Consider the following 19,878-nt stretch of genomic DNA (forward strand, 5'->3'; position numbering starts at 1 on the left):
ATATGAGTTATTTGTATTTTGAGAATTTTCCCCTTAAGTTTATAGATTATATTGGGGATGTTAAAAATTAGAACTGAAAGTGAAAGTGAAAAATCTGGCTGATTAACTCAGATTTTCATTGTCAACCAGGTGTTTGATTTTATGTATGCAAATCTTACTTTGTCTTCGGTTCTTATATTCCTTCTTTATAGCAAAATAGATGTCTGATGCTTTATCTGCTTGAGGAATATATCCTTTACCTTTTATCTCATGTACCTTGGGAATATGTAAATCAGAGATATTAAAAAGTTCCACCTAATTTTAATCTGAATGTATGCTCTATATTGCATTGTTCCCATATAGTAATAATTATGACTTTACTATACATAAAATGGGTAAGTTTTAGCCAAAATCACCTACTGAATTGTTAGAAAAACTAGAAATAGAATCTACAAGTTCTGATTTCTTGATTGTTCTTCAGATATTTGTAACCTTTAAATATATATCATTACATTTATATAAATTACATTTAATTGCAATTATAGGTGTCCAAATTAAATAGAATTATCTCTATATTGTCAAAGTTTATATTATTGTATTTATAATATAGAGATGAATTTGTCATATTTGTATGTATCTATAGAGAATTGCATAATGTTTCAAGTGTGCAGAATGTTTTAAGTAATTATAGTACTGCTCACAGCTAAAAGATGTGGGATAGAAATAGATCAGTACCATTTCAGAGTTGAGTGAAATGAGCTTATTCTTATGTATTTTCCAAATAAATGCATCACCATGCTTCCCTAACTATGCGGGGTTCAGAACTAATTTCTGAATGAAAGTATGGCATTTGCCATCCTGAAGCCTGGCAGCCCTTTAGCATTGATAACGTTCTTTTAAAAAACCATCATCTTCAACTTCACCATCAATATCTGTATATCACAGAGCAAACCCTGTTGAACAGTGAGGATTAATATAGAAGTAAGACCTATTCTTTGAGGTGTGGATCACGCAGGAGTGGTTTTATGTTAGCCCTTACACTATAACTGCACTAGCAGATGTTCATTGGGATTCTTGCTCTTCTGACATTAATCCTGTGATCTGATTTTGAATATCCTGAATAAAGGTAGTCTGCTTATGTCTACTCATGAACTCGTTTGCATAAAATCTCTATTCAAAATGGGCATCAAATCAATATGAAAGGGGAATGGAAAGAAGCAGTAAACAAAATGTTCAGTCTTACTTTTTGCTTTTTCCCTTAGGCTTGAAGAGAATTACATTGTATGTGAAGGAGTTTGCTTACCACGGTGCATCCTTTATGCACACTATTTAGATTTCTGCAGGAAAGAGAAATTGGAGCCAGCCTGTGCAGCCACCTTTGGAAAGGTAAGTGACACATATTGGCTATACTACCTTACAATTAAAGTTATGTCAGGCAGACGGCGTGGGAACAAATTCATCTGAACAAGTTTTCATACAGAATATTAAGAAATTTGTTTCTCATGCATAAACAAAGTATCTGAAGAGCTGTCTCTGGAACTACTACATATTTTACTTTGACTTTACATATTGTATGTTTTACCTTGCACTATATGTTTTACCTTGCACTATATGTTTTACCTTGCACTATATGTTTTACCTTGCACTATATGTTTTACCTTGCACTACTATATATTTGAGAATTAGAACCCTGGCTATCAGAAGACTTAACTCGATCTTAAAGCAAACTCCAGTTGAGCAGTGACATTGCCCTTCTGTGAGGGAAATATTAAAGAGTGTGGTCTGGCCTGTATGGAGAAGCAAAATCAAGTAGAAGTGACAAGTATCTTGCCAACGCAATTGGTGATTATGTTTATTATCTAGCTATTCTGAGTATATGAGTTTTCAATACATTTTTATTCTATTACATAAATAGTTCTCTTAATTCTCCATTTCACTCTGAGTATGTTTACACCTCAAACTCCAAGGTGTGATGGAACGGGTTAAATTTCTCTCATTTATAAACATTTCTTTCGACCCAAACTGTATGATGAGAATGAGACTCTGTAGAACTGACATTACTATATTTCTATATGTTGATCTCATTTTGAGAATAAGGAAACGCTGTCAATATCTTGGGGAAGTCTTGTTCTTTGAAATTCTTCTCATGCTCTATTGTCTAAGAGCCTAGGAAATCCCAGAAAAAAGCTGTAGGAAGCTTAGCTAAGGCTCAAACATTGCATCTTATATAAACTGAAATCCAAATTCTATCCTGTAGAGGGACTCGTTGTCCAGAAAATAATGAATACTATGGTCCAGCTTCTCCATTTGAAAAAATAAAATGGTTTATTACCTTATTTTAAAAATCTGTTTATGAGGGATAGTATGATATGGTGCATGTGATCCAGTGATTTAGGTTTTAGCCTAGACTGTGAATAATTTGTTGTGAGACCTTCTGAAAAGTAATTAACTTTTTAAAAATTCAGTTCCCTCTTTCTATAACATAAGGAGGATGAATAAGACAACTTTTAATGTCCATTTTAGCATTATTATTTCATGAATCCACCTTATGGCAGTAGTTTTTAGTTTGGGGAGTCATGAAACACCTTGAGAATCTGGTTAAAAACTACAAAACCATTTCCCAAGAAATTAACACAGACATAAACTTTGCCATGGAGTCCTTCAGAGATCAAGTATGGATCTCCTATAATCCAGATTAAAACTCCGGCTTTATGTAGAAGAGATTTTTGTTCTTTAATCAGATGCTAATTTTTAAAGTGAATTTAGAGACAGAAACACAAAGAAAAAGTTAAAACACTGCTGTGGAGATTCAGTCACGCAGAAAAGATTTCATGTATTTCTTTGGGGTTGGAGATGGTATTTAATTATTGGTAAACCTATTGGTTTCTTTATTATGAGAAACCTAAATCTTTCCACTAAGTAGATAAAATAATAATTGCCTTGGTAGTAACATCAAGTAAAAGCACATATTGGTATGATCTGCCTTGGAAATTGATATAATTTCCAAATAGAACAATCTCATAAAAGAAGTCCCTTCCTGCCTCTGCTTATGTATTATTGCTTATCAATGTGTGTATGATATTCCTTTTCCAGACTAAATATTTACTTGAAGTTCAAGATTTACTTTTTAGAATTAGTTATGGGTGACTTGCAATAGAACCACACACTTTCTGAAAACTAAAGTAATTGACTTTCATTTTAGACAATTCGCCAGAAATTTCCCCTCTTAACGACAAGACGGCTTGGAACAAGAGGCCATTCAAAGTAAGACACATCAATAAACACATATCACACCTGTACATAGGATACCTTGTGCATGATGATTGACACGATGTAAAATAAGTATTGTCTTTACTGGTGCATAGAACCAGGTATTTTCTTCTTGATGAGACAGACTTTTAACAACTGTCAGAAGTAAAAAGTCATAAGACATTGGGGGATAGGGGAGGCTAGGGGACTGTCTAGGGCGGGGGGATAAAATGGACACATATGTAATACCCTTTGTAATACTTTAAGCAATAAATTAAAAAAAAAGAAGTAAAAAGAAAAATAAATGAGTTTTAGGATGTTTACTTAAAAAGCAAAATTTACAAAGAAACCATAATATTTTTTCTGATGGGAACATTTAAATGAATCATTTTCATAATTTTAAAGCCACCCTTGAAGCACCGGGGTCAGCACAGGAAAGTGCTTGTAGCTCAGTAAGTGACCCAATGGGACCCATGCTTCTAAAGGGCAGAGCCGAAGCCGGGCTGGAAGCATGGCTCAGGTTCTTCCTCTGGTTTTCTTTCCGATAATCATTTCTCAGAGTCCCTTCTTACCCCTTGAAGACAAAGAGCATGCCCAAATGACCTGTTGGTCATCTCTAGTGTATACATAGGCACATAAAATGAGGTGTCCTAGAGTCCTTCTCTGGTAACTTTAGCTATTTTTTCTCTTGTGGCAATTTTTGTAGAACCCACAGTTATAGGTTCTTGTCTATCAGTTATTTACTCTTTTCAGTTTTTAGTTTTTCCTTTCCTTCTGCCTAAAAACATATCCAGATCTCTTTTATGTTGATAAAAATAAAAAAAATCGCAAGCCTACTATACCACTCTTCCTAATTACTGTTATTCTTTTTATCTTTGCTAGTTCCTTTTTTAAAAAATATTTTAAATTCTCACCTGAGGTTATGTTCTTATTGACCTTTTTAGAGAGAGAGAGGGAGGAAGAGGGAAAGAGACAGAAACACTGATTATGTGTCTGGACAGGGGATAGAACCCACGACCATTTGGTGCACAGGACTACACCCCAGCCAACTGAGCCGCACCAACTGAACCACACTGGCCAGGACTCTTTGCTGTTTCTTGGAAGAGTAGCTATCTGCTCACTTCCCCTAGTGTGAATCACTTCTCTGTTCTAGTCCATTTCTTTACTAGCATTTGGGCATTAAACCCAATGGCTTACTTTTTACCATTACTCATTGTCCTTGGCACCTGGAAATACATACATAAATACATACATAAAACTTCCTCGATGGTTTCTGTCACAGCCCTGCCAGGTCCTCTTCTTCCCCCTACCTCATTTTCTGGCGCACTGGCATCTCTTTCTGCCCTAACATCTAATTCAGCACTGTCCAATTAAATATAATGCAGCTGCATAGCTTTAAAAAATTGTAGCAGCCACATTAAAAAAGAACACATAGAATTGATTTTAATGTTTTAATCTAACATGTCCAGAACATTTGATTACCATGTGATCAAAATAAAAATCATTAATGACATATTTTATGTTCTTTTTTTTTCTATTAAGTTTTTGAGATCCAGTGTGTATTTGACATTTACAGCACATCTCAACTCAGACTAATCCCATTGCAAGCAGTCAATACCCACATGTGACTGGTGGCAACCCTATTGTCTAACTCCGTCTTAGTCCCTTGCCAAAAAAAGAGGTCCTATTTTTGGACTTCTCTTGAATCTCTCTTGGTTCTCACTTTAATAACCTGGTCTTGACTCAGTTCTTCCAGTCTGTTCAATACAATTTTTTTCTAAATTGACCTAATGTTCAGATTCAATCATGCCTCTCTCGTGCTCAGAAACTTTCAACAGCTCGTCATTTCTACTATGAAAGACAAATTTTTCTCACTTTGACATTAAAGGTCCATTATGAATTAGTCCCAATCCATTTTCCTATTTTATAATCTAGTTCTCATTTCTCAGCATGTAGCCTGTGCTTTCCCCAAATTATTGTCCTACTACCCATTGCTTCACCCTCAACTGTCTCTTCTTTGTTTAGCCTGTCTTCCTCCATTGAAATGACCTATTCCCTAGGGGCATATTGAAATATTATCCATTTAAAGGCATGTCCCATGAACTTCCTCTTCTTCAGGATCTTTTCTTAGCCTTTTGATTTGTTGTAGATTCTTTCTTTGTATCTCATAGCAATCTGTTGGAACATATCTTAATGTGAAATTAACTTATTTCTTAACCTCAACAGATAATATTTTGAGGATAGAGACTTTGTCTCATTTATACTCATATTTTATCTGTTGTCTAATACATAATAGATTATCAATTAGTATTCATCTAATTGATTCCAATTAATGTTAACAGTATCATGGCCTGAGAAGGAGAAATAAATGTCGGGTTGAAAGATATGTTAGCTTTTTCCTTCTGACCAAGTAAGCTTTTATTTAAAGTTGACACAATTTATCTGGCTGATTTCTATTGAATTTGATTTCTACTGAATTGTGTGTGGAGGAAAGATCAGTTTGTGTTTGAAGTAGATAGATAATAAAAAAGAGGCAAAACGATGCTGAGAAATCCTCTTTCTAGGGCCTACAGAGGGCAGGCAGGCAGGCTGCAGAGAGTCAATTAATCCTGGAAGGAGCCTTTAGGATTAGGGATGAATCATTAACCCTGTCCTTTGTGACACACGGAGACTCCAGTGTTTAGGTTTATGTAACGATACATGGTGACTTCAGGCAATTTGTTTGATATCTAAGAGCAGACATGTCCAAGAACAAAGCATTAGCAATTTGAATTTTCTTCTACCTTCCTGATATGCCATTTGCTTGTTATAACTTGCTATTATATGTTTGGTATTTTGATATCATGGGAAAATGAAATTTTCCATATGTAAACTAAGGATGTTAAAAGATATGGCAAAATGTAGAGTTTGTGTAACTTGTAATTGGTAATGTTTCGATGTAATTATGCTTAGCCATGTAGTGTTCTTGTTTTTATATATTTCTAAGAATATATAAAATATTCTATTTTAATTTTAGGAGATGGTACATATGAAAAGGCAGCATTTCTTAGTGGTTAGGAGCATGAGGTTTAAAGTTGGACAAATCTAAGCTTTTGTTTCATACTTTCATATAAAGCTGTATAACTTTAGATGAAGTGTTCAGGTTTTCATCAGTAAAGTAAGTATAAAATATCTACCTCATAGGTTTCTTTTGAAAATTAAATAAAGTATAGGAATGAAGAAATGAATATGTTTTGAACCTTTTTATTCTTAATGATATGAAATTAATAACTCAATGTTTCATAATATCAGCAATGCAGTTAAAGTTATTATTTATTGAGCAACACACATACAGTAATCCTTACAATGACAATACAAGATTGGAATTCCTGTGTTTTACAAATCAGGAAACTGCAGTTAAGATTATTGACTTGCTCAAGCCCACACAGATACTATAAAATAACAATATTGGCATGGAAGTCAAGGTTTATTTGGCTCTACAGCTTAAGCTTTGTCAACTAGTAAAGCCTACCTCTTTCTGATATCAATCATATCAAGAAAACAATTGTTTAATTGAACTTTTGTTTTTTTGAAGTTTTTTTATGATCTAAGTTTTAAAATTTTATTTTTTATTGGACTTTTATTATTTTTATTGGATTCTTTCTCAAAGAGCTAACATTTTCTCAAGCTTCAATCATAAGGCATTTTTAACTATTTTATGTTTATTGAAATATATTTACATTTTATGTAAAAGCAAATTTGTAGTACAAACACAATTTTGCTTTCTGCTTTTAATTTTGTCCTAAACATTCCTATATGTTGATATAGTATCTTTACAATCATCATTTCTAATGGCTGTTTAATATTTTAAAAATTTATATTTTATGAAAGATATTTTTATGTCTCTAGAAATATGAACAAATGATGATCCAGAAATATAAATGAAGATGTAAACATATTTTGGAAAAACAGGAATTTATAATTTCTCCCAATTTTACTAGTAATTTTGTAAAATTTATTTTATGGTAGTATTTAGCATAATGCCCTAAATATATTATTCCTGAATATTTATTTATATTATTTCAAAATATAAGTAAGTTGGGTATTAATTTATTTGAACCTTTGTGGATTACATATTAGAATATATTAATGATGGTCATTTAAAAATATGTTCTCAATTTTTTACAAATTCTTATAGAATATGCTATAGTATATCCAATTATTTCATTTGGGTCTGTCAGACATAATTTATTTTAGATGATGATTAACCTAAAAGATTCTTCTGTATTTTGGGCACAAGATGAACCACTTCTAAAACTGTCCTTACGTGCTTTTAGGGTCCATGGAACAATGTCACTTTCCAGATTTTACTGGTCCATGTATGAAATCCAAAAGTCTGGGAAACACTGATATATGGTGACAAAGTGATGGTTAATAGAGTTGAAAAAATAGGAGCGAATTCGGTGTTTATTTTCAAGTTCTATTTTTCTAAATTCTGACATAACTGTGTTATAGAATGGTTAATCCTGCCCTAGCTGGTTTGGCTCAGTGGATAGAGCACTGGCCTGTGGACAGAAGGGTTCAGGGTCCAATCCCAGTCAAGGGCAAGTACCTCGGTTGCAGGCTCCTCCCCTGCCCCTGCCCTGGTCAGGGCACGTGCAGGCAACCAATGGATATATTTCTCTCTGTCTTTCCTTCTCTCTTCAACTCTAACAAAAACAACAACAAAAATCAATGGAAAAATATCCTCAGGTGAGGATTAAAATAATAAAAAAAGGTTAGTCCTCACAACTCATCTCTTTCCCTCATCAAAAGTTAAAAGATATGAACAGTTTAACTAAATAAAATGAGTCAAAAATTATCCAACCAAAATAAAGAGAGGAAATATTTTTTTAAAAAACCAGATACGTTAAAAACAACAACAAAAACAAATGGACAGAATCACTATGTGGAGCCCACTGTCAAAATTAGGAACAATTGAAATTGATTCCAGTGCCAGTCAATGTTCCTCATAAGAAGCCATTGCTGCCAAAGGTTATGAAAAAGGGTCTCTAACGATTAGCACTCTGGGTCAGAAAGCCTCACCCTGGCCTAGCGCATCTGACCTAAGTGTGTTTTTAGGACAAAGCCAGTCTAGCTGCAGGCAACATTAGCGTCTCAGCTCTCCATCCCTTCCTTCACTCTCGCCATCACCCTTCCTGCCAAGAAAACCAATATCCCCAATTGATTCTTCCCATTCTCAACACTCAGATAAAAACTGACTTTGCTTTTGGGCTTTTTCTTCTTTTCTCTTTGATTTGCAACTGATGCCAAAAATATATACTGATTATTTTTCTTTGGAATCTTTTTAAATTTAGATTTCTAATAAATAAAACAACGTTCTATAGGTACAAAAGAGTAATGAAAAGTATTGCTTATTTTATGTATAAGTGTGTTATATCAAGAATGAGCAATCATTCTTATTTATATTGATATATAAAGCATGGTGTTAAAAAAGAGTTTTTGAGATTCAAAGAATAGTAAAATAGAATACATGGTGTCAAAAAACATCCACTATTAATATTTATTTACGTAATAAGCATTTTACTGAGTGTCCTGAAGCTGACTAAACCTAGGGATACAGTTCTGAGTAAAAAGAGCCTATATCCCACCCTTGCTCAGAATAACTCAGAGGAGTAAGGGAGAACACAGTTGAGTAGATTTCATGCAAAGGTAGATTTGATTTGAAGTTACATTTTAATTTCTTATAGACTTTGATCAGTTGAATCTTGGTTTTCAGACATGATGGACAAAAGCTATTATCTTATTTATTAGCGGTGATTTAGTGGGTTAATAAAACTGATATGGCAGCTGCTCTTATCATAGTAAGTTATTGCAAGTCCCTGAACAGCTTAATCCCATCATTTCCTTATCAGTTATCATTTGTGTAGTGTAAACGAACATCAGGGCTACTTGCTCAGTGGGAACATATGTTTCAGGAATTCTATATAATGACTGAAATGGAAAAGAAGAAATACAGGTGTAGGTATAAATAGATCAGCAAATGAAGAAAAGTATTAGATGCAATGTAAATATTTTAGTAGTAAAAAAGAGCAGCAATAATTGCATTTGTCCTATTAAAATATTGTATATTTTATAACATTAACTTTAAAATGTAGACATAAAAACTAATGAATAATTATTTATTTCTAATATAAGTCTAAGGACAGTTGATGCTAATGAATGAGTACAATTTTGTTAGTTCACAAAGACTACTTGGGTTATGAAAACATTTTCTTAAAGGAATTAGCTAATCATACCCAGGATTTTAGAGCATTTATTATTTATCTTCTTTATTAAAAATTGATAAAAACATTTAGAGAAAGAACTATGGAATGTTTTGGAATCTTTATTCAGAGTAACCTATAGAATAGGCATCAGGTAGTGGTATATAAATTAAAACAGTGAAAACTTCACCTTTTTATTTAACGTGCACCAGCATATGTTTTTGTTATGCTAGAATATTTCTGGCACATATTTCCTAGCAAGTTTATTTTAGGGAAAAGTATTAACAACAAAATAGTGCTAAAAAATGTTGCAAATGAGAGGAAAAATCCATGTAAACGTTGCATGAAATGGCTCTTCCCACTTTTATGAGGTTTGCTTTTAGCTGCGAGGACAGAGAGCTGCTCATTTGTTATCTCTTCTCTGTTCTCAAAGACACTGACTCATCACTCGGTTCATAACATATACCTAGTTAGACTAAAAGGAAGCTTAAAGGAGGAAAATTGTATTATCGGCTCCAGAAAAAAACTGGATATGAAACGTGCTGAAGTTTTACAATGGTCATTGCAAAAGAGATATTTATATTCCTAATGACATTCTTCCCACCTAAATACACTGATTCCATGCCCTTTAAACACTTTGTTAGGTATACAACATTTGTTCAACCCCAGTATTTTACTGGTGAACTGGAAATACACAGTGCTAGGAGGACGTTGTTGAAAACTATTGGCTGTAAGATAATTTGTGTCTTATCAGTTTCTAAATTTTTAGCAAGGTGCATTGATTCATCAATAAATGAGATTTTTTTTCTTTACAGTAATGTCTAATGGGAACACAATGAAAGGAAAGATACAATTATCTTCCTCCAAATCTTATACTCTAGTAGGGGAGGTAAGCCATGTATACACATACCAATGGTATGAAGTATAAAGCTTTAAGAGATAAAGATGACCATAAGAGGAGTTCAAAGGAAAGAGAAATTAGCTTTACTAGAGATCAGGCAAAGCTTCATGCATTAATGCCATGCCTTGAGGCATGGATAAGAAATGAGGCACGAAGGAAGAATATTGCCAGTGGGGAGAGAGCTCAGCAAAGTAAAGGCCCCAAGGTAGGAAAGCACAAGTGATCTATGGAGAACAAGTGATTCTGATAGTAATACATAGGTAACACATTCTGTGACTCCTATTTCCATTGATTCATGACATAGTACCCGCCCCCCCCCATCATTGCAGAAAAGTCTGAAGTGAAAATGATAGTGAATTGGGCTTCTCATTCCACATGAGAAACAACTTTTAAAGGGTCACATGCTTTATACATATTCCTATGTATGATATCAATGTCTTCCTCACATGTAATGTCATACTGTTTTCTTCATCTAACAGATACACTACAAAGGAAACCTACCATTTTTTATTCAATTGATTAAATTTAAACTGAATAGAGCCATTTGCAAATAGATACATTCTATATACTTAGAGCCAATGCATACATTTACAAATTTAAGTGCCTACAATTACTTTGTTTTTTAGCTTTGAAACCTAACTTTTTAAAGGTTTGAAGGAATTGGCGGTAGGTGATTTTTCTGTCGTTATCAAGTAAAGAGCCAAAAGTACATTTTAAATATATTTTAAACAAGCAGGATTAGTTACCATCAAAGAGGGATTTAGCATATTAATATGTTGCTTGAAAAAGAACCAGGAAAGGAAAGTGCTCAATGGGTTTCAGTTCTTACTTGAGCTTTATTTCAATTATACTTCAGTATCCTTTTTCCTTTCATAAACTCCGACAGTAACACACGGCTGGTTCCTGTCCTTGTTCTAGGTATCATTATTATGGGATTGGCATCAAAGAAAGCAGTGCATATTACCACTCCGTTTACTCTGGAAAAGGCCTGACCAGGTAGAGTTCTAATATCTTCAAACTAATTCTCTGCCTTTCTTTAAATATGCATATCTATTGAATAGAATGACTTACTAATTTTACTTATAAAAATGTTTTATTTTAAGCATCAGACCTTAATTACAACTTCGAATGGACATTTCTGTGATATGGTCTAGATTACTGAACAATTTTTATAAATCACATCATTAATGACAAATTAATGGTGAAACAGGTGTTTCAGAGAGATGAACAAAAAAAAATCAGGGAAGCAGAATGGCTTTTAAATTAGTATTTAGTCATAAGGCTGAATCTGTTTTCAGGCTGGATTCAGTAAAAATAAAGACAGAAAAAAACATTGTGTGTTTTTCTTTTGCTAAGAGACAGCCTGTTTAAATATCGATGTGCTTGACCAGTATCTTACACAGATGAAAAGTTTATTACAATTGTCTCTAATCACATATGTCCTGACTACCAGCTTACCTTTCTAAGATAAAACTGTTGACCTTTTTGAGTCTCTGTGAAAGGAAAAACACAAATGAATGTAAAGAACACATTTGCTCTGATCTACCATTAACTCCCAGGAGGAGGTAATTCACAAGTGAAATGACATTCAGTGAAACCTATGATATATACAATTATTATTTTTTAAATTCTAGTGCTCAGAATAATTAAATCTACATCTGAGATTGCCTTGGTGACTTATCAATAATTGCTCTTAGCTCTCAAAGAATGAATTATTTTAAAAGTAAAGTGTCCTGTGGAAAAAAATAAATGTGGTCACCTGAGTCTTGCTAAGATGAACTCAAATATTACCAAGGGCATAATGGAGGCTTACTAGCCACTACCTACCCATTTTAAACTGCAGTTATAGCCAGAATGCACACAAATATTTAATATCAAGTATTTTTTGCTTGCCTCAAATTTTACTAGACATCCACACATATTTTTAATTTTACTTTTCCTTAGTAGAATTATTTTTTATTATGTTGAAAAATATGTTTGGATCTCTTTGAATATCTAATACATTTCTCCAGATTTATTTCACTAATCATAGTATGCTATTTTGTAGGTTTTCTGCATTTTCTTGATAACTATAACTGTATATGTATATTTTTAACTAATGGAAAATATACTGATTTTTTAGGTTTTCTGGAAGCAAGCTTAAGAATGAGGTAAGATTATTTTCATTTCTTCTGTTTTACATCTGCTATACTATATTGCAAACTGATCAATAAATGTTAATCACCCTTGTTGGCAAATATAGAAATAAATGTTACTTATTAGAAGCTTCTTGAATGACAGAAGTCGTCAGACAGAGCTAAGTTATACTTGGGGCAGCTAATGGTTCTTTGCATGGACCTACTGAACAACTTCCAATTAACCTAGGAGAGGTGATTTTTTAATTATCCATACCGCACATCAGATGTTTAAGCTATTGTAAAAAGAGACCATTACTGATCAAAGAAATTTCCACTTAAGAGTAAACAGAAAGCCCAATGCTAAGGATATGGAAAGAATTGCTATTTGGAATATACCTGTTTAGATACAACCTTTAATAGTTATCAAGAAGCCCAAATGTTATGTTATGGTTTGTTTCAATATTATGGGTCGCGAACAATGAAAATACATCCTGCATATCAGATATTTACATTACGATTCATAACAGTAGCAAAATTACAGTTATGAAGTAGCAATGAAAATAATTTTATGGTTGGGGGTCATCACAACATGAGGAAGTGTATTAAAGGGTCGCGGCATTAGGAAGGTTGAGAACCACTGTTAGTCACTCTGCTGACCACTTCTTCAATGAGGGGGATTGTGGGTGGTGGAGGTGGGAGCTAGGGAGAAAGGGCACATTATACCACCCCCCCTCACTTTATCCCTAGACTACCAGCCCCCAAACAAACCACAGATCAGCAAACTGACTTTATCTAAATGAGTTAGACTGCCATTAGGGATTGCATGGCTAATTAAGCACATGATAAGGCCTTCATTATCACGTTAACTAAAAAAGAGGTGCTGCTGAACTAGGGCACATGACCCTGAGTTGGGTGGTAAATCTGGACCTGAGGCCAATTGTAGCTCCATTAGTTTGGTGAAATGATGCAAGCATATTATCGTAAGAAAAAAATATAAAGCCCCAATCTTCTGAAATGACCAAGTTCTTCCCACCAGTGTTCTTAATGCAGTTAATGGCTAGTTATATAATAAAATTCTCGAAATTGCTCTCTTTGTCAATGAAATAATAGCTCTTTATTAGATGAGCAATTGTGAAAGTGCAAGCATATTGACTTAGGAATATACTTCACTTGACTGAAGTTTATGTCAACAGGGAATTTAAGTAACTTCTCTGAGGTGTTTTTTCTACCACTTTGGTAGAGCTGGTGTACTAGCAAACTGCCAGCTGATGTAGCATGTGTATGGCAGCCCTTGCTTTATAGAGTAATAGAAAAATGTATCTCAAGTCTTCTGTTTCATCCTCAGAAGGGTACATGACACATTCAGGTGTAGATTTTGTCGATAAAGTGAAAATAAGTGATTTTGGTTAGGCTATAAAGCCTATTTTTCTAAAGATACCTGAAGCAATAATAGAGTGCCATTATGATAATGATTATAGAAATGAACACCATTAAGGATTTTCTAAAGGCTCAGAACTACTCTAGATACTTAAAAAAAATAATAAAGTATTTGTTTAACAAAATTGAAATTAAAAAAATATTTTGTACGTAAGGTGACCATCATAGTTTGCTCAGGACCCAGACTTTCAATGTAAGTCGTTTGAACATTTATACTTATTAATGTTCATATTTCTGGTCATTTGAACATGAATAACTCTGAGGTAGGGAAAATGTTAACATTACTAGTTTACAACTGAGGAAATTGAGGCTAAGAGATACATCTGCTTTCTAAAATAGTCTCAGTAAAGTTCTATTTTTTAAAACCCACAGTCAAGATATTAATAGATATATGGAGTTAAAGGTGCTAGGGGACAAAATAGTGAGTGGATAGATTTGACCCTTTACATTGTAGCAGGAAAATATATCTTAAGTGATTATAAAGGGTGTCATGGTAGTTAACCTAGTTGAAGTGGTTAAGGACATTTCCCATAGGAAGTGACATTTAAGGAAATAACTGAGAAAGAAGTGGGAATTTGGAGGAGGAGTGCAGTAGGGGAAGAGAGTGGAAAAGTGGTCAAGACAGTTGGAACAGCACAGATTAGAGTTTCTCAGACTTGGTATTTATTTACATTTGGGGCCAAATAATTCTGTGTTGTGGGGATGTCCTGTGATCTGTAGGATGTTTAGCAGCATCACAGTGTTAGGACAAGAAAGAGGACTTAGATATTTAGTTTAATAGAGACGGAAGCCATGGTAATGGATAGAAATGTCTAGAAATAAATAAATGAGAGGAGAAGAGATTACAAGAAGAGTTGTGAAAAGTGAGGTAAAAGAAAAAGTCAGCAAGACAACTGAAGAAAATTTAGAGAGCTAAGAGGAAGAGAATATTGTGGCAGAGAGCTGAGAGAAAAAAAATTGCTTCCAATAAAAGGGAATGGTTACTACTATGAAATGGTGCTAAAAAGTCATCAAGATACAGACTGGAAAATATCAATGGGACTAGTTAAGTGGAGATAATTAGTAACTTCAGGGAGAGCATTTTCAGTGGAGAGCTGGGTTTGATTTGTTTATAAAATGAGGGGGAAGCCTGAGCAGCATGGCTCAGCGGTTCAGCATTGACCTATGAACCAGGAGATCATGGTTCTGTTCCCGGTCAGGGCACATGCCCAGGTTGTGGGCTCAGTCCCGCATGAGGGACATGCAGGAGGCAGCCAATCAATGATTCTCACTCATCATTGATGTTTCTCTCTCTCTCTATCTCTCCCTTCATTTCTGAAATCAATGAAAATATACTTTTAAAAATGAGTGAGAAGTGGTATGTTGGATGTAGAAAATTTAGTTATGTTGAGGGTGATACTTGGGGAAGGACTTGAAATTTAGTTTTGAAGAACGATTAGACAATCATTCTAATGTTGGTAAAACACTTCTGGTAAGAGTAGAGACCGTAGCTATGAAAGACAGGGAAGGGAAAGTTGAGAGCACAAGGTCACTGAAGGGGGGCATGGAGGAGCTTCAGAGTGGAGGAAGTGGCCCTGGAGAAGGAACACCTCTTTCATTAAAACTGGAAGGTGGAAAGGGTAAGTTCAGATGCAAGTAGATTTGCAGATTTTGTGGCAGAAATTGAGGTAGCTTGGTGGCTTCAGGCTTCTCTTTGAGGAATTAGTCAGTGGTCAGTTAGGTCATCTGCAGTGAGTGAAAATAATAGGCAAAAAAGAGTTTGAAGAGTTTAAAGAAAGTCCCAGATCTTCCCAATTAGGATGCCCAGAGGGAATGTAGCCCTAAGGCATTCATTGTATGTAAGGAATGAACTCTTTCATGCTTATGGAATCTAGCTAAATGCAGATTAAAGAAGAGCATCGCAGAAAATTCTATAGAACAGTACTGTTTTGGAATATGTAAAGTATTCAACTCAAAAATAATAAGACAACTCAATATAAATAAAGTATGTGAACAGGCAGGTCCCACAAGATAAAAAGAATGACTACTGCATAATGTGTTGTTCATAGTGCCCATTCTGACTGATCAGGGTCCATAACGTATGGTCCATAATATTTTGGATACCATTTCTGCCAATAAACATATGAAAAGTGCTCAATTTAAACTTTTAATTAGAGAAATGCAAATTAAAACTGTGAGTAATTATTTAACTATTATTGGAATAATAGCAATTAAAAAGTCTAAAAATACAGCTTTGAGAATGTGGAGGAAAGGAGCTCTCATAAACAGTAATAGGGATAATAAGTAGTAAAATTGAAGGTGCACACACCTTACAACTGTTTTCCTAGAGTAACCTTCACACTGCGCACAAGGAGGCATGTCTGAGGATGTTCATAAAAGTATTGTTTACAATCTCAGAATATTAAAAAATGAATGTCAATTATAATATAATGGGGAAACATGTTTTATATATATTTATATGAGAGAGTGCTATACTTCTTTGGAAATGAGTGAACTATAGCTGTAAGAGCCAAATTAGATTAATTTTAAAAACTAAAGTTGAGTGAAAAAAGCTTATTGAACTTAGAAGGATACATACTTTATTGTACCATTTTTAACGTAATCGTACCTATTGCTTAAGAATATTTACATATGAAGTAAATAGAGGTTTGAATAGGAATGATAATAACCAAATCCAGAACAATAATTATTTCTTTGACGAAGGAAGGGAAAGAGATTAGAGAGAACTACAGAAGCTGCTTTAACATTTCAAATGTCTAATGTCTTAATCAAGGTAGTGAGTACATGGGTATTTATTAATCTTTATCTATACTTTAAAAAAAGTTTTAAATAGTTCTTAGTATAAAAGCAAACAAAATCAACAAAAACAAAACAAAAAGGAAAGAGGATGGTAAGAATAATTGTCAGTCAGTGGTATGAATTTTGATAGTCTTAAGTTTTTATTCATAAATATAGTGCTTCAAATTTTATTGTGTTTTAACTAGCTAAAGTACTGATTTGCCATTATTTCTTAAGGAAAAAGTACCTTGATTTCATACATTTCAACCAGGAAGTTTCCCTGATAGCTTGAGTTTCCTTCTCCTTAACATCAACTATTCATGGCCAGTTCAACAACTTTGTACCAAGATAAATAACAAATCCTCCCTTCTTGGTATATGCTCTTCAAATATTTGTAGAGTGTTATCATGCTCTCTTTTAGTCATCACTTAGCCAAACTGTGTAGCTGAATTCCTTTAATCTTTCCTCATAAATCAGACCCTCTTGCCTTCTAATCATATGGTTTCTTTTCTGTAGGTTCCTTCTTATTTTCTTTTGGAAATAAGATTTTAAAAATAGTTTACTCAAGAGTACTGAAGTCATCAGTTGACAAAAAAAAAAATTCAGATCTCTGTAGCTGGCTTATGACCTGGCACCTTTTAGTACCGTTAAAATAGCAAACACATTCCTGGAATCAAAATTATTATATTTTACTTTTTATTCCAATTTATCAATCCCTCTTTTTTCTGTTCCATGTTCTGGACAGATATTATTTGATTTTATAACAACTTTGACACAATTGTTAACAGATTCATACCAATTAAGTTTTAAAACCTTTCCCTTGAGCACTCTTTTTAAAAAAACACACAAAAAAATACTTTACAATTGGACATATTACATATGTCCCCTTTTACCCCCCATTGCACTCTTGATATTACACACAATCAGTAGCTTCGAGTACACAAAACTATTATTTATCAACATGAGGGCTTTAAATAAATATTAAAATAAAACATATATTTTGTTCTTTAATATATGTTTCTTTAACACTCTAAAATTTTTATTGGGAAATGTAATATTATTTGTAACACACACGCACACGCACACACACACACACACAATTTTAAAAATAATCATAAGATTAAAAACTGACGATGTACCTCATAGCTTAAAAGAGAGAAGTCCTCTGTGTGCCCCACCCCAATCATTTCCCTCCCCCTGCCACCAAAAGCTTCTGCTCTCCAGAATTTGGTCTTAATCACTCCTTTGTTTTTCCTTAAAGTTTACCACTATGAATGAATACCTAAACATGTGGTGATAATTGCATAACAATCTGAATGTACTTAATACTGTTGAATTGTATACTTAAAAATGATTAAGATAGTAAATTTTATTTATTGTTTATTATTGCCCAGCTTATTATCACCAATGTATTGTTTATTATTTTCCCTACATAGAAATGGATTCATTTTTTTTTCTGTGGCTTTCTGGTTTCAGTCCACATTAGGTTTTGTGATTCATCAATGTTAATACATGTAGTTCTAGTACCTTTATTTGTACTGCTGTATAGTATTACGTTGTATAAAAATATCATATCACAATGCATTTATTTATTCCATTGTTGGTGGAAATTTTTGCTTGAAAAACAGTATTTCTATGAATATTTTTCAAGTGCATATGTGCAGGAGTGAAATTCTGTGTTGTAAATAACTTCTCCCTGTTGGTGGCATAACAGCATTCTATAGTATCTTTTGATGAAAGTAATTTAAAAATTCTATGCTTAGTGGGGTTTTTTGTATATTGTGTGTTAAAATCTGTGTATATTCCAGATCATAAAAATATTTTTCTACATATTATTCTAAAAGTATAAAGTTACTCTTAACATTTAATTATTTCATCTGTAATTGTTGCACAATGATGACCATTATCCGCTTCCATAACTAAAGGTTAACAAGGCTAAAATCCAAAATCGGATAGAGATGTGTTTTCCCCAAGAGATTCTAAAGAACAAATATCTGAGGTTAAGGTTGGGGGAAGGTTGAGGTGAGAAAGTCCAGAATGCTGGTTTGGAGGTTCGAAGATTTAGACTCTAATCAAAATTCTACTGCTAATTATCCCTGAGACTGAATAATTAAACTAACTTATCTCATTTATTTAATTCATAAGTGAGGAAGCTGGGTTTGGCAATTCTTTATTCTCTCAGAGTTATAATGATTTCAATAGTTCTAAAAGTAGACCTTTCAAAATTTATGCTCTTAAACAAATGTGAACTAAAATCTCTAAAAGTTGTGAAAACTAGAAAATGTTCAAAGCTAAAATCCAAAGTAGTAGGAAATTTATCCTGACTATGAAACTATTTACGGTTTGGAAACAATAATTCTGCTGTCATGTCTTGTTTATTCAGTCACACAATTTAAAGAGTTTACCTACATCTTGAATTTCCCATGGGTTTTAGGATAAAGAATGACATTTTAGGGGTTCCTATTTTATTATAACTGTATTTTTAATAATGACTTTATTGCTTTTCATTTTTCTAAATTATAGGGTGGCTTCACTCGTAAATATTCACTTAGCTCAAAAACTGGAACGCTTCTTCCGGAATTCCCCAGTGCTCAACACCTTGTGTACCAAGGATGCATTTCTAAAGAAAAGGTACCAATGAAAGCTACTTCTCTATTGATTTTCTGATAGGTTGGTTCCATATCTCACTTTGCTAGGAATCTCATGCCACTTGCAGGAAGCAGTCAGAAATCTGCATACTCAAACATAATGGACTGATTTATAGAAGGGACAAGTGTTTACTAACATCGATCAAACACTTTCCAATTAATTATTTACCATCTCCATGATAGTACATAATCAGAAGTTGGTAAAATAAACATTACAAGACTAAAGATTGTTTTTTATTTAAAGCTCAGTATGAAGGAAGAAAATACCAGAATGCATCCATCACATGCATGTTTTAAATCATAAGCTTTATGTTTGGAATGAACTCCATTTAATTTCTATAAAGAGTTATCAAGCATTTCTCTAGAACAGAATCTGTTCCTAGCACTGAGGGGAGGTACCTAGATGAATGCAAGGCCATGCACTAGATGGTAGCAAAGTTTCTTTTCAATTCTAAAATTCTTGATTCTCTGGCATTTGCAAGTTATTTTGAAAGTTAAGGAAGAAAAACTTTTCATAGGATTCA

General features: G+C 33.5%; 1 protein-coding gene across 1 annotated transcript in view; it reads left to right on the forward strand.

Annotated features, from left to right (window-relative positions):
• Positions 1-19,878, forward strand: part of RFX6 (regulatory factor X6) — a 41,450-nt gene that overhangs the window by 2,383 nt on the left and 19,189 nt on the right. Inside the window, exons 3-7 of the mRNA XM_036318447.1 lie at positions 1,242-1,365; positions 3,182-3,243; positions 11,293-11,370; positions 12,497-12,524; positions 19,230-19,337. Coding sequence (XP_036174340.1) covers positions 1,242-1,365; positions 3,182-3,243; positions 11,293-11,370; positions 12,497-12,524; positions 19,230-19,337 — 400 coding nt within the window. The remainder of the gene's footprint in view (positions 1-1,241; positions 1,366-3,181; positions 3,244-11,292; positions 11,371-12,496; positions 12,525-19,229; positions 19,338-19,878) is intronic.

The sequence above is a fragment of the Myotis myotis genome, unplaced genomic scaffold, assembly GCF_014108235.1.
Source record: "Myotis myotis isolate mMyoMyo1 unplaced genomic scaffold, mMyoMyo1.p scaffold_m19_p_7, whole genome shotgun sequence".
NCBI lineage: Eukaryota > Metazoa > Chordata > Mammalia > Chiroptera > Vespertilionidae > Myotis > Myotis myotis.